At 46.4% G+C, this 25000-nt stretch overlaps 2 protein-coding genes across 2 annotated transcripts in view; one reads left to right on the top strand and one right to left on the bottom strand.

The window, feature by feature from the left end:
- The window catches only part of wdsub1 (WD repeat, sterile alpha motif and U-box domain containing 1), an 11197-nt gene extending 4979 nt beyond the window's left edge, over positions 1–6218 (top strand). The window contains exons 9-12 of the mRNA XM_076047394.1: positions 653–679; positions 770–961; positions 3196–3330; positions 3423–6218. Of these exons, the coding sequence (XP_075903509.1) occupies positions 653–679; positions 770–961; positions 3196–3330; positions 3423–3574 (506 nt within the window). The 3' untranslated portion in view covers positions 3575–6218. The remainder of the gene's footprint in view (positions 1–652; positions 680–769; positions 962–3195; positions 3331–3422) is intronic.
- Positions 6219–6476: 258 nt separating this feature from the next.
- LOC142902380 (protein TANC1-like) overlaps positions 6477–25000 on the bottom strand; it is a 36151-nt gene continuing 17627 nt past the window's right edge. Inside the window, exons 8-28 of the mRNA XM_076047381.1 lie at positions 24180–24470; positions 23350–23477; positions 20940–21171; positions 20057–20223; positions 18119–18427; positions 16634–16834; positions 16265–16368; positions 15803–15911; positions 15430–15552; positions 15097–15333; positions 14245–14454; positions 13955–14036; positions 11740–11873; positions 11517–11640; positions 11127–11302; positions 10320–10452; positions 9997–10026; positions 9805–9896; positions 9578–9724; positions 7983–8083; positions 6477–7863 (exon numbers count right to left, since the gene is read on the bottom strand). Coding sequence (XP_075903496.1) covers positions 6477–7863; positions 7983–8083; positions 9578–9724; positions 9805–9896; positions 9997–10026; positions 10320–10452; positions 11127–11302; positions 11517–11640; positions 11740–11873; positions 13955–14036; positions 14245–14454; positions 15097–15333; positions 15430–15552; positions 15803–15911; positions 16265–16368; positions 16634–16834; positions 18119–18427; positions 20057–20223; positions 20940–21171; positions 23350–23477; positions 24180–24470 — 4517 coding nt within the window. The remainder of the gene's footprint in view (positions 7864–7982; positions 8084–9577; positions 9725–9804; positions 9897–9996; positions 10027–10319; positions 10453–11126; positions 11303–11516; positions 11641–11739; positions 11874–13954; positions 14037–14244; positions 14455–15096; positions 15334–15429; positions 15553–15802; positions 15912–16264; positions 16369–16633; positions 16835–18118; positions 18428–20056; positions 20224–20939; positions 21172–23349; positions 23478–24179; positions 24471–25000) is intronic.

The following is a 25000-nucleotide window of genomic DNA, read 5'->3' as shown; positions in this document are numbered from 1 at the left end:
AGTTTCATTTGTTAAAAAGCCACTGATTGAGAACAGCTCATCATCTGCATAGAAAGGATCCGAGGCATTTAGCAAGTTTAGACACCAGTGTAAATTGTGAATCAAATGTGTCCTGAGACTGAGCCTTGAGGAACACCTTTTGGTGACCTAAAGAAGGGTGGAAGTGACTCCAGCCTGGTGCAGCACCACTAGTCATATGTTGCTTGCTGAGGCCTGACTGAGGTGGCTTGAAGGTGTTGCAGGATGGAGGGTGTCGCCTCATTTTAACACTGAGGGCAACAAAAGCAGAGTCCAACGTTTTTCAAATTCCAACTTTTTATTATTTTTTTAATTGTACCTCAGTCTGATTATCAGAGTCTTTGGCCAACTACTGAATACAAAGACTAGTAAGTATACAGTAGCTGTTCTGAGAATGACAGTCTGTTACATCTCCACCCGATACTTGTACGGCGCTTTTCTTTTCTTTCCAATGTGTGTGGAGATGTGATGAATGGAACTCCTTTAATTCCTGTCGGTGGGGGACACAGCTGCTGCGCTCGCCAGTCGTCTCCCTTCCTTAAATCCCCCCGTCGGTCTCAAGTGCGGCGAGTTTGCCTAGCGATTGCGTTTGCTTTGCTTTGCGGCGACTGATCCCTGTTTTATTGTGTTTCAGAGGAGTCGGCTGTCGCACCAAATGACGGTAGGGAAGAACAGCACCGTGCTCCTGTCTCTCTCTCTCTCTCTCTCTCTCTCACGTCTCTCACGTCTCTCTCTCTCTCTCACTCGCCAGCTCGAGGAAGAGCCGCCGCGGCCGGCCGCTCGGCGCTGCTGGTCAGCGATTGGTCGGAGGAGGACGTGTCGGCGTGGCTGCGGGAGGACGAGGCTCTCGCCGGCCTGGTGGACAAATTCAGGGCCAACAACATCGACGGAACGGAGCTGCTGCGGCTCACCAAGGAAACGCTGGCGTCAGAGCTGCGTGTCGGTGAGAGGAACACCTGCCGCTCAGCGACGCAGAGCCGCTGCGCTCGTCACAGCCCAGAGAAACACATGACATCCACACTCATCGCTTTTAGCCACCGCTGACAGATGGCCAGGTGTTGATTTGTGTTGTTGGACCCACTGACAGTGGGGCTGAGAGAGAGGAGCATGATAATTGAGAGTTCAATCAATCAATCAATCAATCAATCAACTTTTGTTGGTAACTAAAGGCGTGTCAGGGGAAAACCAACCTGGCCTCCAGAGCAGCAAGGTGTGACATTGGCCAGGAGAAAGAAACCCAGAAACCTCCAGAGGGCGCTCATCTGCTTTCAGCAGTTGGAGACACAGAGATAAAGACAGTGAGTGAGTGAGGTATATATATATATATATATATATATATATATATATATATATATATATATATATATATATATATACATATATATATATATATATATACATATATATATATACATATATATATACATATATATATGTATATATATATATATATATATATATATATGTGTATATATATATGTGTATATATATATATGTATATATATATATGTATATATATATGTGTATATATATATGTATATATATATATGTATATATATATATATATATATATGTATATATATATATATGTATATATATGTATATATATATATATATATATATGTATATATATATGTATATATGTATATATATATGTATATATATATGTATATATATATATATATATATATGTATATATATATATATATATATATATATATACATATATATATATGTATATATATATATATATATACATGTATATATATATATATATATACATATATATATATATATATATATATATACATATATGTATATATATATGTATATATGTATATATATATGTATATATATATGTATATATGTATATATATATATATATATATATATATATATATATACATACATATATATATATATATATGTACATATATAATTTAACTATAGAAATACAGAAGGACATGCAGAAGAGTATGACATGCAGTAATATACACATACATATGTATATAGATAAATGTTGCTGTGTAGTTATATAATTGACTTATTGTAAATTTAAATAGACTTAAGGAATAAAGAAATAGAAATAGAAAAATAGAAATAGAAATAAATGTCCAATGAGTAAAAATTTTAAGGATCCCAGTATTGAAGGAAGCCGCCTGACAGCATGTTTTATACTAAGGCCACTGTCACTGTCAGGTGACTTCCTTCAGAAATGGCAGTGCAGCCAACGAGGAGCGAGACCCTTATTGCTCGGTGTATATTATTACATATATGAGAACTGTTGTACGGGTTGGAAAACCCAATGACTTTGATTATACTGCGAGTACACACTTTTATTATTGTATCTATGGTCATTTTGTTAAGCTGTTAGTTTTTGCATTCTGCACACTGGACCTTTGAGACATGAATGAACTGAGGGGGTTCGTCCTTGCTATTACATAATATTAGTCGCCACTGCAAAAGAAGTTGGCTGTCGGGCTTCAGCCGCTCCGACTTTAATCTGCAGCTCTTGATCACTTACATAACTCCATCCCCCTAAAAAACGGCGTCTCGCGCAGGAAATAAAGTGAACTTGCAGCCCCTGGAATGGTTTTTATTTATTTATCACTGTGTTGGTTGATCAGTTGGTAAATACAGGAGCCCATGCAGGATGAGCCAGTCTCCCATCACCATGTGGGTGTGGGACTGTATGCTGCATCGTCACGCCGTCATCTCCATCCCACAGCAGCTGTCACTCACTCACTCACTCACTCACTCAAACACTCGCCTCAGCCGCACAATGTTCCCTTTTTAGTTGCGTGACATAAATCGCACCTTTCATGGCAGAAACAAAGTTGCGTGGAGGCTTGGAGGAGGGTGGGCAGTGTAGAGTAGCGACGTGATGCAGCAGTGAAAGACGAGCGACAAGAGGAGGGAGGGAGCGAGTCGTTCATCTCCCTAAAAAACATCACCGGCTGAATGCAAAGACAAAAGATGATGGAGACGAGAACAACACGAGTTTGTGCTCGGCAACGGTCGACTCCAAAGTGGAGATGAGTTATTTTTAGTGTGCATCAAGAGCCCATGTACCCTCACTTCCCATTCTTCTGGGACTAAAACTGCTCACCATGGACGTTTTGTATGTTTAGATGTGTTGTGCAGAAGTCCCCTGGATGATGTTCCTTTCTTGCACAGAGTCCGTGGGCCTGCGTAACAAGCTGTGGAGGAGCGTGGAGGAGCTGAGGAGCAACTCCTTCTCCTCTGGGATCCCCTGCGAGTTCCTCTGTCCAATCACCAGGGAGCTGATGAGGGAACCAGTCATTGCAGCAGGTAATGCTTGCCGACTCATGCCACCCCGGCGTTGCTTTGAGCCCCGATGAATCGGCGTGCGTAGCGCTGACACGCTGGCTCGTCTCCAACAGACGGATACTCCTACGAAAGAGAAGCCATCGCCGGCTGGATCAGCACAAAGAACCGCTCCAGCCCCATGACCAACCTCCCCCTGATGACCACGCTGCTCACCCCCAACTACACCCTGAAGATGGCTATTAACCGCTGGAGGAGCAGCCAGTAGCCTGGGGAAGATGGACTCACAAGGTGGGGGAGGGGAGAGGGGCTGGGAGTGGGAGTGTGGGCAGGGGTCATGCAGGTCTGACCTTTGTTTCTCTGTGAAGCAGTGAGAAAGGCAGAGACATTGCTGCCGTGGTGCCCAAAAACAAAAAAATGACTGCAGCAACAGCTGAAGAAGGACCAGTGTGTAATATTTGGCCTGATTTATGATTTTTATATTGGTAAAAGCTCAATACACTGTCCAGAAATACAATAATTAAAGTGTATAATCGCAGTAAGGAAGCCTGGTGTGGACAATCCAGCCGCCTGGCAGCACATCTCGTAATTAGCGTAACTGCTTGCATCTTCAAATAAACCAATAAAGAAGAAGGTGGACGAGGTGTCCAGGTTTGGGTGCGCAGGCCACTGTAGTTCACTGGCAAACTCTGGAGGGGGAGGGGGAGGGGGGGAGTGAAAGAAAGATGCAATCTAAAATGTAACCAATTTATGTCGCTGTTTCTTCTCAAAATCTCCAGATATTGCACACTGGACCTTTGAGTCAATATTTGTTTGTAGTCGCTCTCCTATTTGCACTCTCGAGCAGTTTCAGAGTCGTTTGGACGTTTCAGTGCAGTTAAAGTAGCAGAGCTTTGCAGCCAGTTTCAGGTCATGTCTCCGCAGTTTGGGCTGCTGCTGAACATAATGGATGTCCTTGGCTAAATTTAAAACAGGGAAGAGGGGAACGTGGGGGGGTGGGGGGGGTTACCCACTTCAGCATCAATGTACATCAGCTTATTGCCTCTGCTGCCATCACGACGCTGGCAGCAAGTCAGGAGGCCCAACAGAGTGGCTGACGTCTTCTCTAAAAGGTCAATCAAGGTCAGGACAAGGTCAAAGTAAAGTCTTTCTCACTCGGTGGAATATTCCTCCCCTAAAGTATCTAAAGTCGGCCCAGAACAAAACAATATTGTAATAAGCTTCGATATTCAAATGGAAAAACTCACTGGGCTGCACTGTTCACAGCTGAATAAGAAGATTAGAAACACAGCGTGAGGAGATGTGTGATTTGAAGAGGTCAGTCTCAAGGTCACGCGGACGGGGTTGTTCCATTTGCCCCCAAGCAGCCAGACATTCAGTTACTGCAGCTTTTATTATTGACTTTATTACAACAATCAGTCAGCCTCTCAAAATCACACTTTGGTCTCTTGACATTACTTTGTGCCGGACTCTCTTCCTTCGTCCACTCAAGCTTTCGGTCACTGTGCACGCCGCAGCTCGAGGTCGCGCTATTGCAGATACGCACCAGTGTCTGGCTTCAGAAAAAAAAAAGACAAACCCCCCCCCCCAAAACCGCTTCTCATAAAGGATCTGTTCAGTCTGTAATACATTATAACCCAACAGTGATACAAATTGTCTGTTGGCCTCCAGTGAAAGATTCATCAATAAAAATAAGTACTAACTGTAACTGTACATGGATTACATTCTGATAACATCTTGACATTCTGGTTATTTACCCACACATAAATTACACAGGTAGCTATTTTGCCAAACATATTTTTCATATAATTTTAAAAGAGTATCCTTTACAATACGTTTCCCTACAAAGATCCTTAGCAAAGGGTTTTTATCACCAAAGTGAAACAAACACAATGTTACTGGAATATCTGTGTGCACGTTACTGACTGCTGATGTCTGAAAGCCACACAGCTGCAGACCGTCAGGGAGGTTTGGGTTTAGAGCAGCACGTAACAAAGCCACAGAAGTCCGGCTTTAGTCAGCTGCAACTGAAAAATAAGAACATTGTTTCACTTAAAACTTAATTTTTTATTATTTTCCAATAGCATTCCAGTCAGTACATGTAGTCTGTATTTGTGTTTAGATTGTCTGCCAGAGCGAAAAAGAAAAGAAAAACACATTGTGGGAAAAGTGCTTGTTTGCATTACAGGGTTTCCCCTGAGCAAGATGACTGCGTTTCTGAAGGGCAACAAATACAGAAGATGATCAAAGGTGTTTTTGTAATATTCAGACAATGTTTCATTCATAAGCAGCTTATTTTCATGTCTTGGTTAACTGTCATTTTAAATGGGTTGATCATACTCATTCATACACAGTCAACATTCTAAAGATCAAAGTGTGGCTGTAGAAATGCACTTCCCCAAAGTTAAACATACCACAATAGTAAACGGGCAGCATTCTGTCTATAGCGATCCTAAAAACAATTTATTATGAAAATACAGCAATGCAAAAGGTGTATTATAATTTGTTATCACGCTTTGTTCAACTGAACCAACAAACACTATATAAATATGTTCTCTGCTATGCAAAAATAAATAGTGTAAGCTGTGAATACTGAAGGATTCGACTCCATACTAGATTATGCAAAGTTTCCATCGATGTCACAAATCTTTTTTTTTTTATCAAATGTACCAAAAAAAGAATTTTAATTAAATACACAAAGTCATTCCTGTCGAAGCCAGTGCTGCCGCCACATAGCCAGGGAAATATATCATCTGCAAGTAGAGTGTGTACACAGTACAAATATAAATGTCTTGTAGAAGTCACTCAACAATAGAAACCGTCCATCTGCGAGTCATAATACTGTGAGCTTTTTTCATATTTTTGCACAAGCTTTCGTCAGCCTGTATAATAAATAAATGATTTAGACGAGACGCCGCCGTTGCCTTTGAACTCCTCGCTGTCGGGTTTTTCTTGGATGCACTGGTGCGGCTGCAGGAATGCAAGCAAAAGCGTCGCAGCACCGAGCGGAACACGTTCTGGTTCTAGTTGAAGCTGCAGTGCAGCGGCTGAGAAAGCGGCTAAACAAATCCACCCAGGCTGCAGGAGGAGGACCCTAACCCTGCTGTCCTGCTGTCCTGCTGTCCTGTTGTCCTGCTGTCCTGCCACCTGACGTCGTGTCTCTGCTGCGTTCAGACGTTGGACTCGATGAAGGAGCGCTTGGGTTTGATGGGGGCCATGTGCAGAGCCGGGTTGTCCCTGGTCAGGCTGGCCTGTCGGTGGCGCGGCCCGTCGGGGAAGCGCAGCTGCGAGGAGGAGGAGGTGGTGGTGCCCCTGGACTCCCACTGGTGGAGCCGCTCGCCAAAGTCGCGGCTCTGCTCCTGGAAGGAGGCGCGTTTGAAGTCGCTGCCGAAGCCCTGGAAGTCCATCACCGACATGCCAAAGCTCTCCGATCCTCCTCCTCCTCCTCCTCCTCCGCCCTGTCGGCCCAGGACGGAGCTCTGCTGGCCCTGCACCCGCACCGACTTGTCCATGACCCCCATGAAGGGTCTCGGCTTCAGCTCCGCTTTGGCCTTGAAGCTGCCGCTGCTCTTGATGGGGCAGTCGGCCGCCGGCTGCCGGCCGCCGTCAGACAGGTTCCCGCTGGAGGCCTGGCTGGAGCTGGAGCCCCTGGAGCCCGCCGTCCCCCCTCCACCACTACCACCTCCACCGCCATCCCTCCTCATGTCCAGGGGCGAGCCCAGCGCCAGCGGCAGGCTGTCCAGGGCCACCGAGTGGGCGTGCAGCCTGTCGGAGCCCCTGGAGAAGCTGGAGGAGCGCGGCTGGTACAGGTGGAGGGGCCCCGGGGCCGGCGGGGAGGAGCTGCCAGGGGACACGGGGGCCACGTGGTAGTGCTCGGTGGGGCTGAGCCCCGGGTGGTGGTGGTGGTGGTGATGGTGGTGGTCGCCGCTGGGCCCGATGTCAATGCTGAGGAGGGGGGCCGGCTTCAGGGAGGTGGAGATGTGTCGGCCCGGCAGGGGGCTGGAGGGGCCGCACAGGGACAGGGGCCGGCCCCCGACCCGGCCCGACTGGAGGGAGTGGCAGTGGTGGGCAGTCCGGGCCGCCTGGCTCTGCGTCTGCCGGGGGGCGGCCGGCACCGGCTCGGGCAGCTCCATGAAGAGCGGGTTGTGGACGCACTCGTCCTGGGCGAAGGAGGCCCCCGGCAGGGTCCTGTTGGGGCCGTAGGGGTTGAGGGGCCACAGCTCGGGGCCCCTCCCACACTGCAGGCTCACCTCCTCCTCTTCCTCCTCCTCCTCCTCCTCCTCTCCATCCTCCTCCTCCTCCTCTTCGTCCTGGTCCTTCTCTGCGTCAGCAGCCTCAGCAGGGCCTCTCAGCCTCTCCAGACTCCCCTGTGAGTAGCTGTCAGCCCCGTGAGCGTCCCGGCTCTGACCCTTTGCTGCGCCGCCGCCGCCACCGCCGCTCGTCCTCTGGTGGTGCTTGCACTCCTCCTCCACCCGTATGAGCAGCCGCCGGATCTCCCGGTTGGACGGGGAGAACCGCGCAGCCTCGTGCAGGTCGGCCAGAGCCGCAGCAAACTGCCTGCGACACGGTGGAGAGGAGGAGATCTCAGGAACTCTGCATTCTCTAACGACATTTTATATTTTTTGTTTTTTATTTTTTCAAGTGGAGCTCTTTATTTATCATTAATGAAGTTGTACCTGCTGCTCCTCTTGGCACGCGCCCGGGCGTAGTATGCTTCGTAAGACCTGGGTTTCAGTTCCAAGGCTTTAGTCGCAAAATCCTCAGCGATGCCGAAATCCTGCATTTTTTTAACCAGACGCACATAAAGGTGTAATGATGAGACTGAAGTGAAGCCCAATCTTGAAATCTTCCAAGGTGGCTTGGCCGAGCTGATCTCAGGCCTGATTTACTGAAGGTTTGCACATAGCAAAACACACAGCAAGCGACGATGCTGATCTACTTGGGGGCGCAGTAAGTGATGTGACCCTCATAGATAGATAGATAGATCTATGCCTTACACAAAAGACCACTGATGCTGAGTGGGTTGCAGTGGTTCAAAGCCACTTGTCATGAGCCCTTAGATATTTTGTAATAGAGCACTTTCAGTGTGCGCATGCAATCTAGCGCCCCCTGGTTTGGGATCTTAGTAAATCAGGCCTTAAGTAAGTCGATGGAGTGGTCTTCAGAATCTTAGCCTTAGTGACGGTCATTTTTATTGACTGCACATTGAAAAAGGGGCAAACACACACACACACACACCCAGCAGCTTTTTTTTTTTTTTAAATCTCCTCGCTCCTCTTCACTGCTCTCATCATCTTCTCAGGTGAATGGTTAATGATGCGGCCGGTCGGACACATTGTGATTGTGTCCTTGGCAGCGAGGTCACTGGCGAGCCGTGAGCAGCAGATCCTCAGCGTTTGCACTTTAATATTTAATGACGGTATCATGTAGTCTCTCTGGCTGGCCCTTCCCGCCCGCATTCAGCCGTAATGTGTGGATACAGCAGGCAGGCAGGCAGGCAGGCAGGCAGGGCCCACACACGCGCGTGACCACTGTAAATAACACCCGGCCCCCCCGCCTCTCGGCTGTGGAAGCTGGGAGAAAGAGTGACCTTATCGCATCAAATTATCTGCTACATTATTCATCGGCCACGCGGACCCCCGAGGTTGGCATTTTTACGCAGTCTGTTAGGACGTCTGTCACGGCGGCCCCAGTTTGTAAAGCTGGCCGCGGGCCACGTGCATCTGTCTGCGCACGAGCCGCACGCTGCTCTTACTCACTGTGTCACCACCTGCTTCAGGTCCCGCACACCTCCGTCCCGGCTGCCACTGAGACCTGAACGCAGCGGGAGTGGGGGGGTGGGGGGTGGGGAGGTGGGAAGACCCTTGCATTGTGCATGTCTGCTGCCGACATGATCTCTTTTCATCCTGAGTGGGATAAATGATTCATCTCTAAGGGGTCGTCTGAGCCGCTGCGTTTCCATGACCCCCTAGAATCGTGCAAAACCGAAATATCGCAATAATAAAAAAATTGGTTGTGGAAACAGCCAAACTTGGAAAAACCTCTCTACTGTGGCTAAAAGGTTTTCATGCTCTGATGAGGTGGTTTGTCAGACGTATCCCTACAGAGGTATATTGCAAAAGTGTCATGGAAACTACCCAACACCAGCGAATCGCAATGGTACTTTGTTGAAATTTTAGAAATATCGCTTTTGTTTTGTGGAAAACTGTCCTGGAAACGCAGCAGTGTGTAAACAGTGACGTGAGCAGGTTGATGCATTGGCAGGGCTCACGTTGGTTTTCCTGCGGCAGCGGGAGAGGTTGAGGTAGAGGGAGACCCGCAGGTCCCTCAGGCCCTTTAGCTCCTCCCCCTGGCCCTCACGAGGAAGCTTCCGCAGGGCGTACTGGTAGCGCTGGCCCGCCTCCTTCATCCGTCCTTTCTGAGGAAAGGCGAGAGGCGACAGTTCTGTTCCAGTGATGGAGGACAGTGATGGTCAATAATGGCTCATCTCAAACGTACCTTGTAGAGCAGGTTCCCCTCCTCCATGAGCTTCTGCAGCAGGATGAGCAGGATGTCTGGTTTGGAAGAGGCCATGGCCCATGTAGCGTGACCTGATGGGGCGGAGAAGCAGACATTTTTCTTTCTCTTAGCCGCGTCTCGTCTCGTCTCGCCTCGTCTTCCCCACCTCGCGCCATACAATAAATCACGTACCTGATCGATCGTGTGGAGCCGTTCTGTAGCCTTTCAGGTGACGAAATGAAAACACAGGGGGACATAATGGAAAAAATATCACGCACAGCTGCAGACAGAATCTTTACACGGATGTGTTCAAGGAAATGGAAAAAATATTTAGCATCTAAAAATAAATAATTCATGGAATTCCCAAGTTAGTAGAGTTGCCAACTGTCCCTTAAAACAGGGGTCCCCAACCCCCGGGCCATGTGGGTCAGGTGGTACTGGGCCGCGGGACTTTAGCATGATTTCCACCACAAGTATCAGCATGTTAGCGGTTAGCGGTTGCACTGGGTTTGTACCAGTCTTGGATGCTTTCTTGAGCAGAGAGGCCACCAGCGCCGGGTTCTGGCAGCCGCTCGTCCTGTCTGAACCTCTGCCGCTTCCATTGTCGGCTCGGTCCAGCACCGCTCCGTTCTCCACCAAGCAATGCACCTGGTGGTGCACAGCACAACAAGAGCACATTTACACTGAGGTCTCCTGAGGGATGGAAGCTTATGCAGATATTTCAATTGATGGATTGGAATCTATACGCTGTCCTAGCTGTTGGCAACACAACTGCTTAGTATGCTGAGTCGTGACAGCTGAGGAGGGGGTTGTGGGGAGGGGTTGACCATCAGTTATTTTGTCATCACGCTCCTAAATGAAAATTAACATTGCATGAAATGTTGCAACGCTCAATGTGCCAATTCCCTCCAAAATGAGCCAGATGAGTCCCAGTTTGTCCTTGTTTTTCAATAAGGTCAAACTTGATAAATCAATTATATCAGTCAAGACACCAAGCAACAAACATCTTTTCTGCAACCACTTTGGGTGAAAACTTTTCAATATTATTATCTAAAAACTTGTTCAAAATATGGCAGCTGTGCAAAACGTTTACTGAAATCACTTTTGTCTCTAAGCTACGGGTGAAAAAGCTACTACTGAAAATGTAATTATATGTATATATGTATATGTATATATATATGTATATATATATATATATACATATATATATACATATATATATACATACATATATACATATATACATATATATGCAAATAATATCTAACTTGAACATGCTTTTTTATCGTAATGTTTTTTGTTTGTTTTGTTTTGAAACCCACTGTTTCTGCATCTCCGTTGAGAGCAGCCACGTCCAGAGGAGTCCGTCCCTGTCTGTCGGGATGGTTCAGGTCTGCACCAGCCTCCACCAGGAGCCTCACGGTGCCTTTCTGGCTCTTCAGACACGCCCAGCTCAGTGCAGTCAGACCCTCTTGATCCGCGGACGACAGAGAGACACCTAGGAGGAGGAGGAGGAGTTAGAGAAGAAGCAGAAGAAGAAGAAGAAGAAGAAGAAGAAGAAGAATGCTGCCTTATTTGATCCCACATTGGGGAAATTTACACAGTTACTAGTTATCGCAGCATACACAGTGCAAAGAGAAGAATTTTAAAGAGTGCCTACATGTATGTGTGTTCAGTGAACTAGGGATTGTTGGGGGGGGGGGGGCACTGACCCTTTGACAGCAGGAGCTCGGCGGTGCTCACGTGGCCCTCGGCGGCAGCCAGCATGAGCGCGGTGCGGCCCAGCTTGTCACTGGCGTTGAAGTCGGCGCCGTGTTTCAGCAGCAGCTCCACCACCTTGGAGAGGAGGCCAAGAGGCCAAGAGGCCAAGCGGCCAAGACAACAGAGGCTCAAACACAGTCGACGGGCGCCAGTCGCACTAAAGAGGCTTCCCACCTGTGTGTGTCCGTGTTTGGTGGCGCTCAGCAGCGGGACCATCCCCCTCCGGTTGGGAACCTCCAGGCTGGGACCCCGCTCCAGCAGCGAGACACACATCTCCATCCTCCCCCTGCCTGACGCTGCGCTCAGCGCTGACAGACGGTTGTCATAGAGATGAGTGGAGATAAATATATCATTGACATATTTAGGTGGAAGGCAGCGGGAGAGGTGACATGTAGAGAGGACAAAGCAGCTGTGCTTATGGCAGCATGGTGTCAGTGTGGTTTCAAAATATATAAAGTGCGCATTCCATTTCATTTGCTTTTCAATTTATTTTTTTTTCATTTATCTTTTCTATGGAGTAGAACCAACAAAAAAACAAATGTTATCCCAAACTAAAAATGAAAGAAGATCCTGCTATTTCAAAATAAATACTCATGTAATGATATAACTGGTCGTTCATATTAACGCTGATAATAAGATAACTGTAGCAGCAACTATCCAGTGTTTCTCCAGTGTGTGAGAGGCAGTGGTTACTGCATCTGGAACAACCTGGACGATGATGTCTTCTGGAAACATCTAACGAGCCTGGATGACATTCTGATCAAGTGAACTCCGACGTGCGACAGTGACTCTAAACAATTTCAGCCTCATATGTGAGACAAAGGGGAACTATTTTTAGTTTAAAGCAACACTAGGTAGCTTTTCAGCCATAAAATAATGTTCCTAAACTCAGTGCAGTGGTAGATGAACGGATCACAGGGTGAATGGTGCCTCCTCTGCAGCTAGAGGGGCGTCGTGCTTGGTCGGGTCGGAGCATCTGAGACGTAGACACATCACAGGTTTACTCGTAGGTTAGCTTTAGCCGGCGGCTACTCAGATTTATTTTTTAACGCCAACGCCAAGGTCGAGCCAGCTGCAAAATCCAAGAAGGGTTTTGTCTGCAGACACGAAGTCAAGAAAGAGAGACAGTGATCGAACACTGCCGGACTCGAAAAATACTGGACCAGTTTTCACTGGGTGACGTGAGCTGACAGAGGAAAAGGGCTTCAAGACTGATGGCGACCTCGCCTCGATACTACTGGAACTGTAAGTCATATGTTACCTATTATTTTACCAAGCTATTTGATTTGTTCTTATGTGGCGTCCATTGGGGAAGCCTCACACTATAAACTGACTGTATGAGACTAAAAGTCTGACTTAAACATTATAAATGTCTTGACTGGTAATTTAATGGTGATTTATTGATTGAATGTGCTTTGTTTTTCTATTCTGGTTCTTTTGCATTTGCTGTTTACTGTTAATGTGATAAAGCTGCCATTTGATTAAAAACTAATAATTTATTCACTTTTACTTATTGGCTTTTTATGTTTCAGTATGCTAGTCGTACGTACTTTATTTATTACTATTTGAATACACAGTCTTCAAATACTGATGGTGGGGGGAGGTTTGGATGCAGGTCACTGTGCACAGTCTTTGCACGTCCATCACTATGGAGCAGGACATTCGGTGGCATCGATGGCAGGCTCAGTCCCTTGAACGCTGCTTGCAGCTTTAATTACTAGTACTATGATTATTACGATCAATATTATCATGGTTATCATTGTGACTGTTATTATTAGGATTATTACTAATAATACTAATAATCTTACTGGTAATGGATTTCTTAGATGCACCACCTAATCGTAGCATGCAGAGGTGACTTTTCATGCTCTCACTTTTCCTGTCCCTGTGCTTGAGGGGTGACACAGTAGCATTACGGTCTAATGGTGCTGCAGGCGGAGACACAGGCTTCATTGGACATGCTCTCAGGAATTAGATCTAACAGAATTCTGTTGGCTGCACTATGCCAGCCGCGATAGAGGTAAAAGTTCTAAAATTGAATAAAACAGTGCCTTTTAGTGGCACTTAGTGTGGCTGGAAAATATGTTTCCTCTAATAAGCCTTCATTCCTGCCAGAACATGACAAAGCAACAAAACACAACTAGGTTATGTACTGAACATGAACCATAATATTTTTTTATATTTTATTATAGGAAAAATCACAATGTCCACATCTAATATTTAAGCTCTTGGGGGCCATTTAGTGGCAATTTACTTTACCAATACTTTAAAATTTGTCTGTGCCAACCTTTCACCCGCTTACAAACAAGTTTAGAATCCTAGCGACAAAAAGAGGTAAAAAGAAGTGGTGCAAAAGCTAAAATTCATCTGAGCAAAAGCAGGAACGTACCAGTTTCTCCCCAGAGAGAATCATGCGAGTCCATCTGCACTGCCAGCTGTTCATCTTTAAAGTCCAGTAAACTCTTCACCACCTGCACAGAAAACAAGGCAGTTTTACAACCTCCCGCATGACTGGTTTTGACTGCAGACTTGGCACTGCATCATTTATGGTCAGTGAGTCTCTGCAAACATCTCATCTACAAACTCCACACTGAACAAGTATCCCCATCATTCTGCTCTCGCCTAAATCTGCTCAGCCTAACAGAGAGATTTTCCATCCCCGGCCGAGCCGCCTCGCACCTGTGTGTGTCCCAGACTGGCTGCGGCCGTGACGGCCTGCTGCACCGCCTGTGCTTTCCCTGTCACGCTCTCGCTGCCGTGGTGCTGCGGCGGGTCAGTGGGCGGCTCTGCCCCCCAGTCCTGGCCCAGCAGCAGGCTGATGATGTCCGTGTGGCCCTTCAGAGCGGCGTGCACCAGCGCACACTGGCCATTCTTATCAGCGCGTCCCACCTGGGCACAGAGGGGGCAAACAAGGGGCCGTTAACGATGCCCATAAAACAAAGCCACCCTACAGTCAGGTAAGTGTGTCGTCAGTTTCCTAGAATAGATCTTAAACATGCTACAGGGCTCTGCAAAGTCCCACCCACACTTGCTTTTGATTGGCTGCTCTACTTGCATCTGATTGGCCACCACACCCTCCCTCTATACACCAAACCTAACCTTAATGGTTGAGTGTGTAATCATTGGAAATTTTGAGAAGGAACAACAACATCAAGTGGTTACATTTTAAATTGCAGCCTTTCACTCTCCCTCCCCCTCTTGAGCGTGCCAGTGAGCTACGGTGGCCTGTACACCCAAACCTGGATACCTTCTTTTTCATTGGTTCATTTGAATATGTGAGCAGTCACCCTTATTATGAAACCCACTGGCAGGCGTGTTAATGGTTAGGTTTAGTGTTAACTCTAACAATAAACCTTCTCTGTATGTTCTTATATATATGTATTGAGAATTGGAATTGGAAAACCAAATAACTTTTATTGTACTGTGATTTTACACTTTTATTAATGTATTTATGGGCAGTACATTAATCCATTATAAAAATCACAAATAAAAACCAAATATTACACTGGACCCCAGAGGCACCGCGCTCACCTTGACCTCCTTCTTGCAGAGCAGGCTGACGATGTCCTCGTGCCCGGCTGCTGCAGCGAGGCACAGGGGCGTCATGCTGCTGTCTGTCGTCCCGTCGGCCGGCGCTCCCATCTCCAGCAGCAGAGCCACCATCTCCACGTGGCCCAGGTGGGCGTGCACTGCCAGAATGGGGGCGTGTCCCACCACCTCCGTACACCAGGTGACGCTGGCGCCTCCCAGCATCAAGAGGCGACTCACCTGCAGCAGCGGAAGGATGAGTTGTAAAGAAAAATCTTTCCTGCATGGGATTGCGTGTTTTTTTGTGGCGTTCAAAGCGTAACCCTGGCACGTCACCTTGATGTTGGGCGTGTACAGGTTCCTCAGGGAGGCCAGCGCAGCCGACAGACTGTCTGTGCTGCAGCACACCCACATAGCCTGAAGAACACTGGAGGACATACCTGTCTTCTTACTCAGACCCTGCCAGGAGAAATGAGAATGTCAGTCTGCCAATGGTGTCGGCGGGACGGCGCCCTCTTCTGTGTGTGCATAAAGGAGGGTGAGAGACCTCTGCTCATTTGCAGGCGCCCCTGTTTTTCTTTGCTGCAACCTAAAGTCAAGCGTGGGGAGCTGTTTACATAAAGCTTTGGCGGCTGACAAAGACAGAAAGAAAGAACGAGGTTGCGGCACACGCAGTCCCAGGCCTGAACCGTGTCACCGTTTCTTTTACCTTGAATATGTGAGCCTTGAGGATGTGGTGTCCCAGTTCCATAGTCTGCTGCCGATTTAGCTTGCCCTCCTGCCTGGAGAACATGAAGGCCAGCAGAGCGTGGCCGCTCCTGTCGGTGTGCACATGGAGCTCTTTATTATCCACAATTTAAGCTTCTCATTTCATGGTAACAATCTCCAGATCTTTGTTCTCGCGCGGTTGCTTATCATTATCCTTAGTAGAGATATCAGTGTCCTTTGTGACATCAAAAAGGCCGTGGTCTGGAGTAGTGTTGTAGTCAAGGCCGCACTCCAGTGGTCCAGGACCACAACACTAGTCTGGAGTGGTGTGTCACATGCGCACATGTGAAAAGTGCAGCGTGCAAAAAGGTAAAAGATGGACTTTGCTCATCTCACGGGGAGTTCTTTGATATGATGAGTGTCTTAACATTGTGTTGGTCTAATGTCTTCGCATTATTCTCACCTGGGGTCACACAGGAAGTCTGAGCTGTCTCCGTCTGCTCTCCAAACCAACCACTCTCTGAAGGAAGGGTGACACAGCATCCGTGTGCCATCCCTGCGTCTCATCTACAAACACAAACAGGACAGAGACACACAGTGTGACACTGGGCAAGTCTTCCACTCCTGACGCCGTCATCGTTTGCAGATTTCATCCTGCTGCTTATGTGGCTCTGTTACCGACCAAACTTTGCATGTGCAGTGCACAGTCGCTTCAAATCAGTGCGTGTGAGAAAAAAAAATGAGTGCTCTTTGTTGACACAGCCGACAAACTCTCGAAAGAAATCCTTGAATAATTGTGGACACTTTCACACCGTCGTATCAAGAGTCTTACCATGAATCCAGCCAGACTGTCTAATCTCTGTTGGAAGTCTTTCCACTCCAGCTCCCCCTTCACACTGCCTGCGTTCAGCGCTCTGAACATTTGTTCGTCGGTCAGCGGGTGCAAAGATGCCAGTGCCACATTTAGCACCGGAAGAATCCGATCAAAGAGCTCTTTGTCCGGGAAGCTCACACGGCACATCAGCAGGTACACCTAACACATATTCACAAGTTAGAGGGCTGATAATGTGAGGAGAACTTCCTGCGGAACAAACCACAATTTCCTTAACTGATGACAAGATACAATATTTTGTATGTACATGCACAGCACCGACACAAAACAAGCAAACAACCCATATACTGATATAAGTGGACAGTCATCTGTGATTGTGTCCAGTCTGCGAAATACAGGGGGCACTGGGGGGTTTAACCCCCCAATTACCCTATGAGACCACCTGAAAGCTTCAAAGCAAAATTTTTAAGGGGGTCTCATATTGTTTTTTATAAATGCTTGTTTGTAGGCGCTAAATACTTTTATAAATAATTTTTCTGCAGCATTATAAAAATAAATAATTTGAAAATCATGCAATGTGATTCCCTGGATTTGTTTTTACTTTCTGTCTCTCACAGTTGAAGTGTAGCTATTGCTGAACATTACAGACCTCGCTCATCTTTTTGAGGTTACTTTCAAACAACACTGTGTAGTTTTTCTACCTCCAAATGATAGCTCTGAAAACATTTTACATGACATGCATTATAAAACTAGTCAAATTGTGCATCTGCTTGGCCTGGTGGAAGGTTATGTAACTTTGGTTGTCTGCCTCTCACAAGAACATGCCTGTTCTGTCCATTGCTCGCCTTCTCACGTCTGACAACGTCTTATTTGGCTTCTTTGTCGCCTCCAAGGAGAGCACAAAGACTGGTGTTCTACAGCAGCTCCCTACAGCCGGGCAAGAGATGCTGACGCTGGGGTGTCAAAGTGTCAGCGTGAAGCAAAGCATGTTCTTGCTAGGGGGCGCAGCAGACACCTTCCAAGTCACAAAGCCTTGTAAGAGGCATTGTCATTGTCATTGATGCAAGTCAATACATTGGAAAAAATGTTTTAACCTGACGAAGCAAAAAGAAAAACTTAAAATAATCTATACTGAGGTGCCTTTTTAATTAGTACAATGCATTTGTATGTGATGATGTGATGTAGTTCATCACTTTGCTGCTATAACATACATTACAGAAGAGTTTATGATAGAATATTAGTACAGTTTGATACGTTTAGAGATCCCAACCGCCCCTTAAAATACAGAATTGTCCCGTATTTGATGAGGAAAAGGTGCGACCCGTTTTGAATCAAATCAACTCACTTTCATTTCCATCGAGTTTGCGTTCAAAACCGCAATCTACTGCGGGAGGCCTCCGTTATTTTCCTGAATAAAAGTTGGCAACACTGTCCCTGCATGATAACAAACTCTATGTGAATTTCATTTTTTCTTCAGTGTCTAACCTCTGAGAGGGAGACGGGCACCACCAGGTAGTTTCCTCCCTTCAGCACCAGATGTCCCTTGTGGAAGAGGTCCAGTGTGAGCTGGAGGTAGAGGAAGGAGCCGTGGCTGCGCGTCGACAGGTGGCTGCTGAACTTGCTGAGCAGCAGCTGATCGGGGACGGCCCCCGTCGGCGTGGTGACGTTGGCGGCGATGTGGGCGCTGCTGTTGACCCGGTGGTGGATGTAGTCGCTGAGGTCCGCCCCCAGATCACTGCTGTCCGGCAGAATGTCCAGAGAGATGCCAGAGAAAGGCAGCAAGGTGGTGATTTCCTGCAGAACACACAAGAGAGCAGGTGGCGTGGGGTTGCTGGTTGGTGGTGGTGGTTGTGGTGGTGCTGCTCACAGCCTAAAACAGGCAAACTATGGCCCGGGGGCCATATGCGACCTGTTCGAAACTATATTAATAAACCGTATTAATGTTTTAGTTTCCCTGCACTTTTTTTAAAGAGTCACTTCAAGAGGACTTCAAAGAAAATGAAAATTCTGTTGTGACTCTTTTGTTAATTTTCAATTGACTTGAAAGCACGTTTTCTACATATCCCATGATAATTGTTTTTTTCTCTTATGAGGTGGGTCACCAAAACACTTCATCCACCTGCTGCTGCTCACACTTTAGAAGCCGTTATGGCCTCACCAGTCAAAGGGTTTGCCCAGCCTTGGCCCAAAACAAAAACGAAACAAAAACCAAAACACAGCAATTACGAGGAAGAAAGAGGCAGCTTGTCTTTTGCTGCTTCAGCTAAGGGCAAATGAAAGCCACCATTTCCTCCGACGCTGTTTTCCTTCTGACTCATGCGGAGCCATGGGACACAGTAGAGTAAATAGTGCGACAATGACTCAAGCTCCAGCGTTGCTCACAGGCAACTCTCGGAGTCACATTTCATCTCCTCTCGACTCCCTCGGCCGCAGCCAAAAGCAGCCGTGACTGATGAGCAAAAAAAGCTGCACCGCCGCAGCTCGGCTCCCCATTAACAAAGACTGGCGTTTCACTTCGGAGGCAATTAAACGGGTGGTTTGCGTTCCACCTCGTGCTTTTTTAGCTTGTGAAAAAAACGAATAAGAAATTCAGGTCCTTGTGGAAGCACGAGCAGTTCCTGTGAACGCAGGAAGTGCAAACTCGCAACTAATTGTCAATAAATGGCGTTAGTTACCGCTAGTTAAAGGCAAGTGATGAAGTGGCGCGGTGGCCATATTATTCATCTGACAGTTTGGACACGTAGTGCTCCCTGATTTCAACTGCATCGTCAACGAAATGACCTGCAGTGCGCTCCGCGTGTTTCCAAGCGCTAATCAAATTATGTAAGCAGCTGGCTGGCTGTCAGCTCCAGACTCTCAGCAGACTCCCAGCAGAATAACCATCTATTCAAGGCGTAATCCTCGCAGCATTTGAAGGCCTGGCTTTCACATTGGACAGATGCATCTGCTGTTTGGTGGGATTACCAGCCGGATTGAGAAAATAAATCAGACCGCGGGGAGCAGCGGTGCTATAAAAGCCCCAGTGTCTACGCACCGCGGCAGCAGAGGCACGACGCCGACCTACAACCAGGAGCAGGTTGCAGATGTACCTCTGTGATTGACAACATAAAAGGGAAATTTCAAGTGTTCACTTTCAAAGCAAAGCAACACACCTGAATTCAAAGTACAAGAAAAGGTAATAAAGCTGACGCAACACTTGAATTATTAAAGCCTCTGTTTTGGCATTCGGAGGTTACAAAGACCTCGGACAATTTCATACAAGCCGTCCTGCCGACTAAAAACTACACCGACATGGACGTTCGTCGTGCAATAGTTCAGCATTGTGCGTCTGTGGAGACAGCAAAAAAAAAGACAAAAAAAAACAACAAAAAACGGTGTGTAAATTGCAATAGTGTGGGCTGAAATGTGAATAATTTCACTCACCACCAGGCCAGTTCTGACCGTTACAATCAGTTTAAACCAGGGTGGAAACTTTGAGATTATTTTGGTGATAAAAGTTGCAATGGTGTCTCCATAATCTGGTTTATGGAACTCGGCTTCATTAAGACTGTCCACCAGTATAATGTAGTCCTCTTCTGGCAGCTTGCGCTCTGCATACACACACAAAACAGACGGAGAAAAGGCTTCAGCGTCATCACATACTGGACCGGCCTCTCAGCGAAATGAAGAAGAATGTCACTTCCTGCACAGGGGATGATGAAAGGAAACTAATGTGATATTGATTGTGCTCTGCTAAAAGGGACCAGGGGCCACTGCTGTTTATTAACCTGGAACAGGACGTGTTCATCATGGGTTGTATTATCTGAGTGGTCAGTACATCCCTGCAAACCTGTAAGGGCTCATTCACTCAAACACGAGGGCTCTCCAATTTTTTTCCCCCAACCTGCTTAATGGCAGTGGAGTAGGCAAAGCACTTCTCAGTGCAGACTGAAGGGCCCGCTTGTAATAACATCAATCTGTGACTGACTGTATTTGGGCCATAGCATTTAACATTCATGGCCACGCCAGGCTATTCTGTGACCTTGGGATCCTGTGGGATGCCGATGATTCACCGGGGCAAAAATAACGCTCGCCACTTACTTATGCAAATGACGTGACGTCAGATTCACAGTCGACAAATTACTGACCTTAAACAGAGAAATATTCTACGGTCCAGTCATAGAGTCATTAAGAGGCAATTTCTCACAAAAGATGACGGCAGATGGAGAAAGTAGGAACTTGCGTGTGTTTTTAAAGAACTTAAATTACTTTCAACTTTCAGCTCAAGCACATTTATTTTAGAACTTGTGAATGAAGACTTAATCACCTCTGCGCAGGCTGGTAATGGGCTCAAGGACACCCTTACGGAAGGCAGCAATGGGATCTTGAACGCAGGATCGAAGGCTCAGCGTGTTCTGCAGGTGAGGCTCCTGCACCAGCAGCTCCCTGTATGAAATCAGCTGCGGTGCTCTGGCCAACAGGGCGGCGATACTGTGCACAAACTCTGGCACCAGACAGGTGTAGGTGTTGTCAGCCTGACAGAAGTGGTACGCTACCACCTGGGGGGGGGGGGGTCATAGACACGAAAGAGAGTGACTGCATGCAAATAGAACTGTATAAAAGGGTTTGATTTGGTGTTTGGTTAATAACACATTTGTTGTCACCTTATCATTAGCATGCAATCTGGAAACAGTGGAGAGCCAGTGGCTGATTTCACTTTACAACAATGTCCTATTTGTGAGGATCATGAATTTGGGGTGTGAACACAACATGCGAGATGTGGGTGAGGTCCCACTCCAGTGGTACTGGCTGCTCTTGCTTGACTCAATGCATGATTCAAAATCACAAACACTGACATTTTTATGTATAATTTATTGAACAAAGTATGGATCCTCAGGTGTGAGTGGGTGAACCACACACAGCCACAACAGCCCAGCACATATTCTGTGGCTGTGAGATGCCATCCCATTCCTAAAGCAGCATTTATTGGATTTGTTAGCCAACGTGGTTGTGTTGGTCACACAGAATGTTTCACTCTTATTTTCTTTTGTTCAGACCAATAAAGACATAAAGCTGTTACCTGCTTGACAGTTTCGACTGTGACTCCAGTTTTTTCTCAGAATTGTCTTCCGCTTCCACGCCTTTCGGATGAAGCTTCTGAGGAAGACTGGAGTCACAGTTGAAACTGCCAAGCAGGTAACAGCTTTATGTCTTTATTGGTCTGAGCAAAACAAAAAAAAAATAAGAGTAAATCTATCAATGAAGACAAAATGAATGTTTTTAGTCCGCACAGAATGTTTCACTCTGATCCTACAAAAGTTTGGTTGTGTTGAGTTGTATCTGGGCTGCTGGCAGGTCGCTTTCTTTGATCCACTGCCACATTCTGGAGGTGGTGAGTGATAAACCTGGTTCTGTAGGGGCACAGCACTGTTACCTTGGCGCTAACGGCCAAGGTACCAAATTATGGTTGTGTTGAGATATGAGATTGCCAGTGGCTGCAGAGTCGGCTGCCAAACAACTAAAAAAAAAGTAGCATATTGTGTTTACACTTTCAGCCTGGAAGTACTAACTGCACTGCAGCTCTTAACACGGCAAAGGCATCAGCCTCATTTCAACAGTACTGACACTCTGTGGTTCTGACAGTACACTTGAATAGATGCTTGAGAAGATGCGCTTCAGAAGTTGCCTGTTTTAATGTTTCGGAGCAAACGTGTGCGTCATGCATTCCTTTGTAACGCTGAAGACAGACAGAAAGGAGTTTGGTATAAAAAGAGTAGAAGAGAACAGCGCGATCATTGTTCGTTTTGGCAACTGCATGCACAAAACAATGGTAGTTAGAATAAAACAACAGCAAGACGTAAACACAGAGCACACAACGCCTGCTCAATCACAACAGCATTAGTTCAACTGGAGGCTCTAATAGGGAATAGCGGTTTGAAGGTGTCCAGAGGTTAAACACATCCCGATTGATAAACTAATAATTAAATAACCCATACTACATACTTTCAGATGGAAGGAATTAGTCTTACAATGATGTCTGGAATATTTAGAAGAAAGTGAGTGTCACTATTGTCATGCACAATGCTGTGTTTAGTTTAGACTCTGCTTTACAGTGAGAGTTGGGTCACAGTGATCAATGGTTTCCCTTTGGAGTGAACATCCTCACCGTCGTAAGTAGTCTGACTTGTTCCCATGGAAACTCTTATTGAGGCCACGGTAGTAAATTTAGAAGCTTCCATGTCATCTATGTGATGCAATCAGCAGCATGTTCTACATGTTCCTGGACTGGCGGATGAACACCACGCCATTGAAATGTTGGGTCTCTCAAGTGTCGGCCCGTCAGCCTTTAATCACAGAAATCATTTGATGAACCCTGTGAGATTCTTCTTTCCCCTGTCTTTGCTGAGATATTTCAGTCGTTCACTAACATGGGAAGGGAACTAACGGTACGCGCTAAAACAAACTCGGGGTAACCAAAACATTCACACGAAGGCATTTTAAAGAGATGTTTGTCTGCTTACAGTGACTACTGCAAATGCAGTGGCTGCAGTTATCAGTCTGCACCGCAATGAAGGTCAGCGGCTGGTTTTAATGAAATGTTTTAAAGAACTGCAGCAGTCGCCGCGGTGAATGAATATGATCAGTCTCATTTATCTCTGCAAGAGCCCAAAGATGCCTTTTGCCTCACGTCACTACACGGCTTGACTTGCTGTGTGTGCATCTGTGGTGTGTGATACCTTGGCTGCCAGACATTTGACGGCCTCCTTCTTTTCTGCTGCGCCGTCGCTCGCTCCGCTAGCGGAACCCTGGTTGGGCTGGCAATCAGCTGTTTGTTTGCAGGCTGCTTTTTCCTGCCTGTCGCCGCCTGGACAAAATTGAAAAGGTACAAAATTACCCCAAAGTCTCAGGTGTGAGAGCCTGAGAGTGCGAAGAGTGAAGTCGAAGAAGCTGAAGCTAAAGCTGCTGCAGTTGATTGGTAACGTCTGCCATTTGATGGCACCAAGTTTTCTTTTAGTTTTTTTTGTTTTTTTTTCCAGAGTACACAACTCTCACTATAGAATCAGTCATAGTGAAAGTGGCAAGAGTGCAGATATTAAATAAATGCGACGATCCTAACTATCCCGCTCCTGAGCAATCTTCATAGTTCGTGGTGCAAATCTGGAAAAATCCATTAAAAGTTGATGGGTTGAGGGATTTTCATTAAAAACAACACTTTTAACTGTCTTACTGTTGTTCAATAAACATCAGCAGAATGCAACATGGAAAACTAAATCATATTGACTGTGATTTCTTTGTTTTCCAGGCAAAAGACCAGCTGCAGCGCAGAAGAAAAACACTTTTGCTCCTCTTGCACAACAGCAATCAGCAGGGGGAACCTCAGGGGAGGACTTGAAAGACGAGTGTGTAACCCAGTTACAGGCTGCATCCCGAAAACAGCCCATTTCCTTTTCCTCCTATTCCACAAGAACCTGAAGTCGCAGGAGTGTGCAGATGAGACTTTGGGGACACGGCTCTGCTCTTGGGATGCGGCGTATTAAATGGCCGCGTGTAAACATGGGATGCTCACATTTGGGCGAGGAGGCGGGGCTGTGCGGCGCTCCGGAGCCTTCGTGCGGGGCGTGCGTGCCGTGAGAGCTGAGCGTCACCAGCCGCCACATGACAGCGGTCTTTCCAGAGCCGGCGTTCCCCACGATGACGGCGCCGCGCCCCTCGCAGCTGCTGGTCTTCCTCAGGACCTCTTCCAGACGAGCAAAGAGCCAATCTCTGCCAACGAAGGCCGTCTCGGCCGTGATGCCAGGCACTTCGAACAGCAGCGGCTTGAGCATAATGTCAGCCTGTTTGAATGGCACCAGTCGCCCTGGGAAGAGAGAGAACAAGAATGATTGCAGTGTGACAAAGGTGAACAACGATGTGCAACTTGATTTGATTTGATTTGATTTGATTTGATTGGATTGATTTTGAACATGAAAGAAAATAAGAAAATTAAAGGGATACAAAAACCAAAACATACGAAAGAAAAATTAAAAAACATATATAAATTTACAAAATGGGATAAGTAAACAAACACCAGTGAAATATGCATCAAAAAAAATATTACACATGTTCGAAAAGGGGAAGGAAGAAGTAAGAACTAATGTGTACCTACCCCCAAACTTAAATAAATATACAAACTTATGAACTAAATTAAGTTAATACGATTAGATGACAGAAAACAGAAAACAACAAAAGACAAGTTATTTATTAATTAATATTTATATACTTATACTTATATACTCCTAATATATATTCCTAATATTATTTATTATTATTCCTAATACTTGCTACGTGATTGCGTCGCGTATGACGTCACGCGTCATGTGACGGAGCGCGCCTACTCCAGGTGGGTTC

This window comes from Nelusetta ayraudi, unplaced genomic scaffold, assembly GCF_046127955.1.
Source record: "Nelusetta ayraudi isolate G7.1 ecotype Tasmania unplaced genomic scaffold, CSIRO-AGI_Nayr_v1 ptg000005l, whole genome shotgun sequence".
NCBI lineage: Eukaryota > Metazoa > Chordata > Actinopteri > Tetraodontiformes > Monacanthidae > Nelusetta > Nelusetta ayraudi.
Note: the sequence above shows the minus strand (reverse complement) of the source record. Positions and strands in the feature narration are given on the sequence as shown.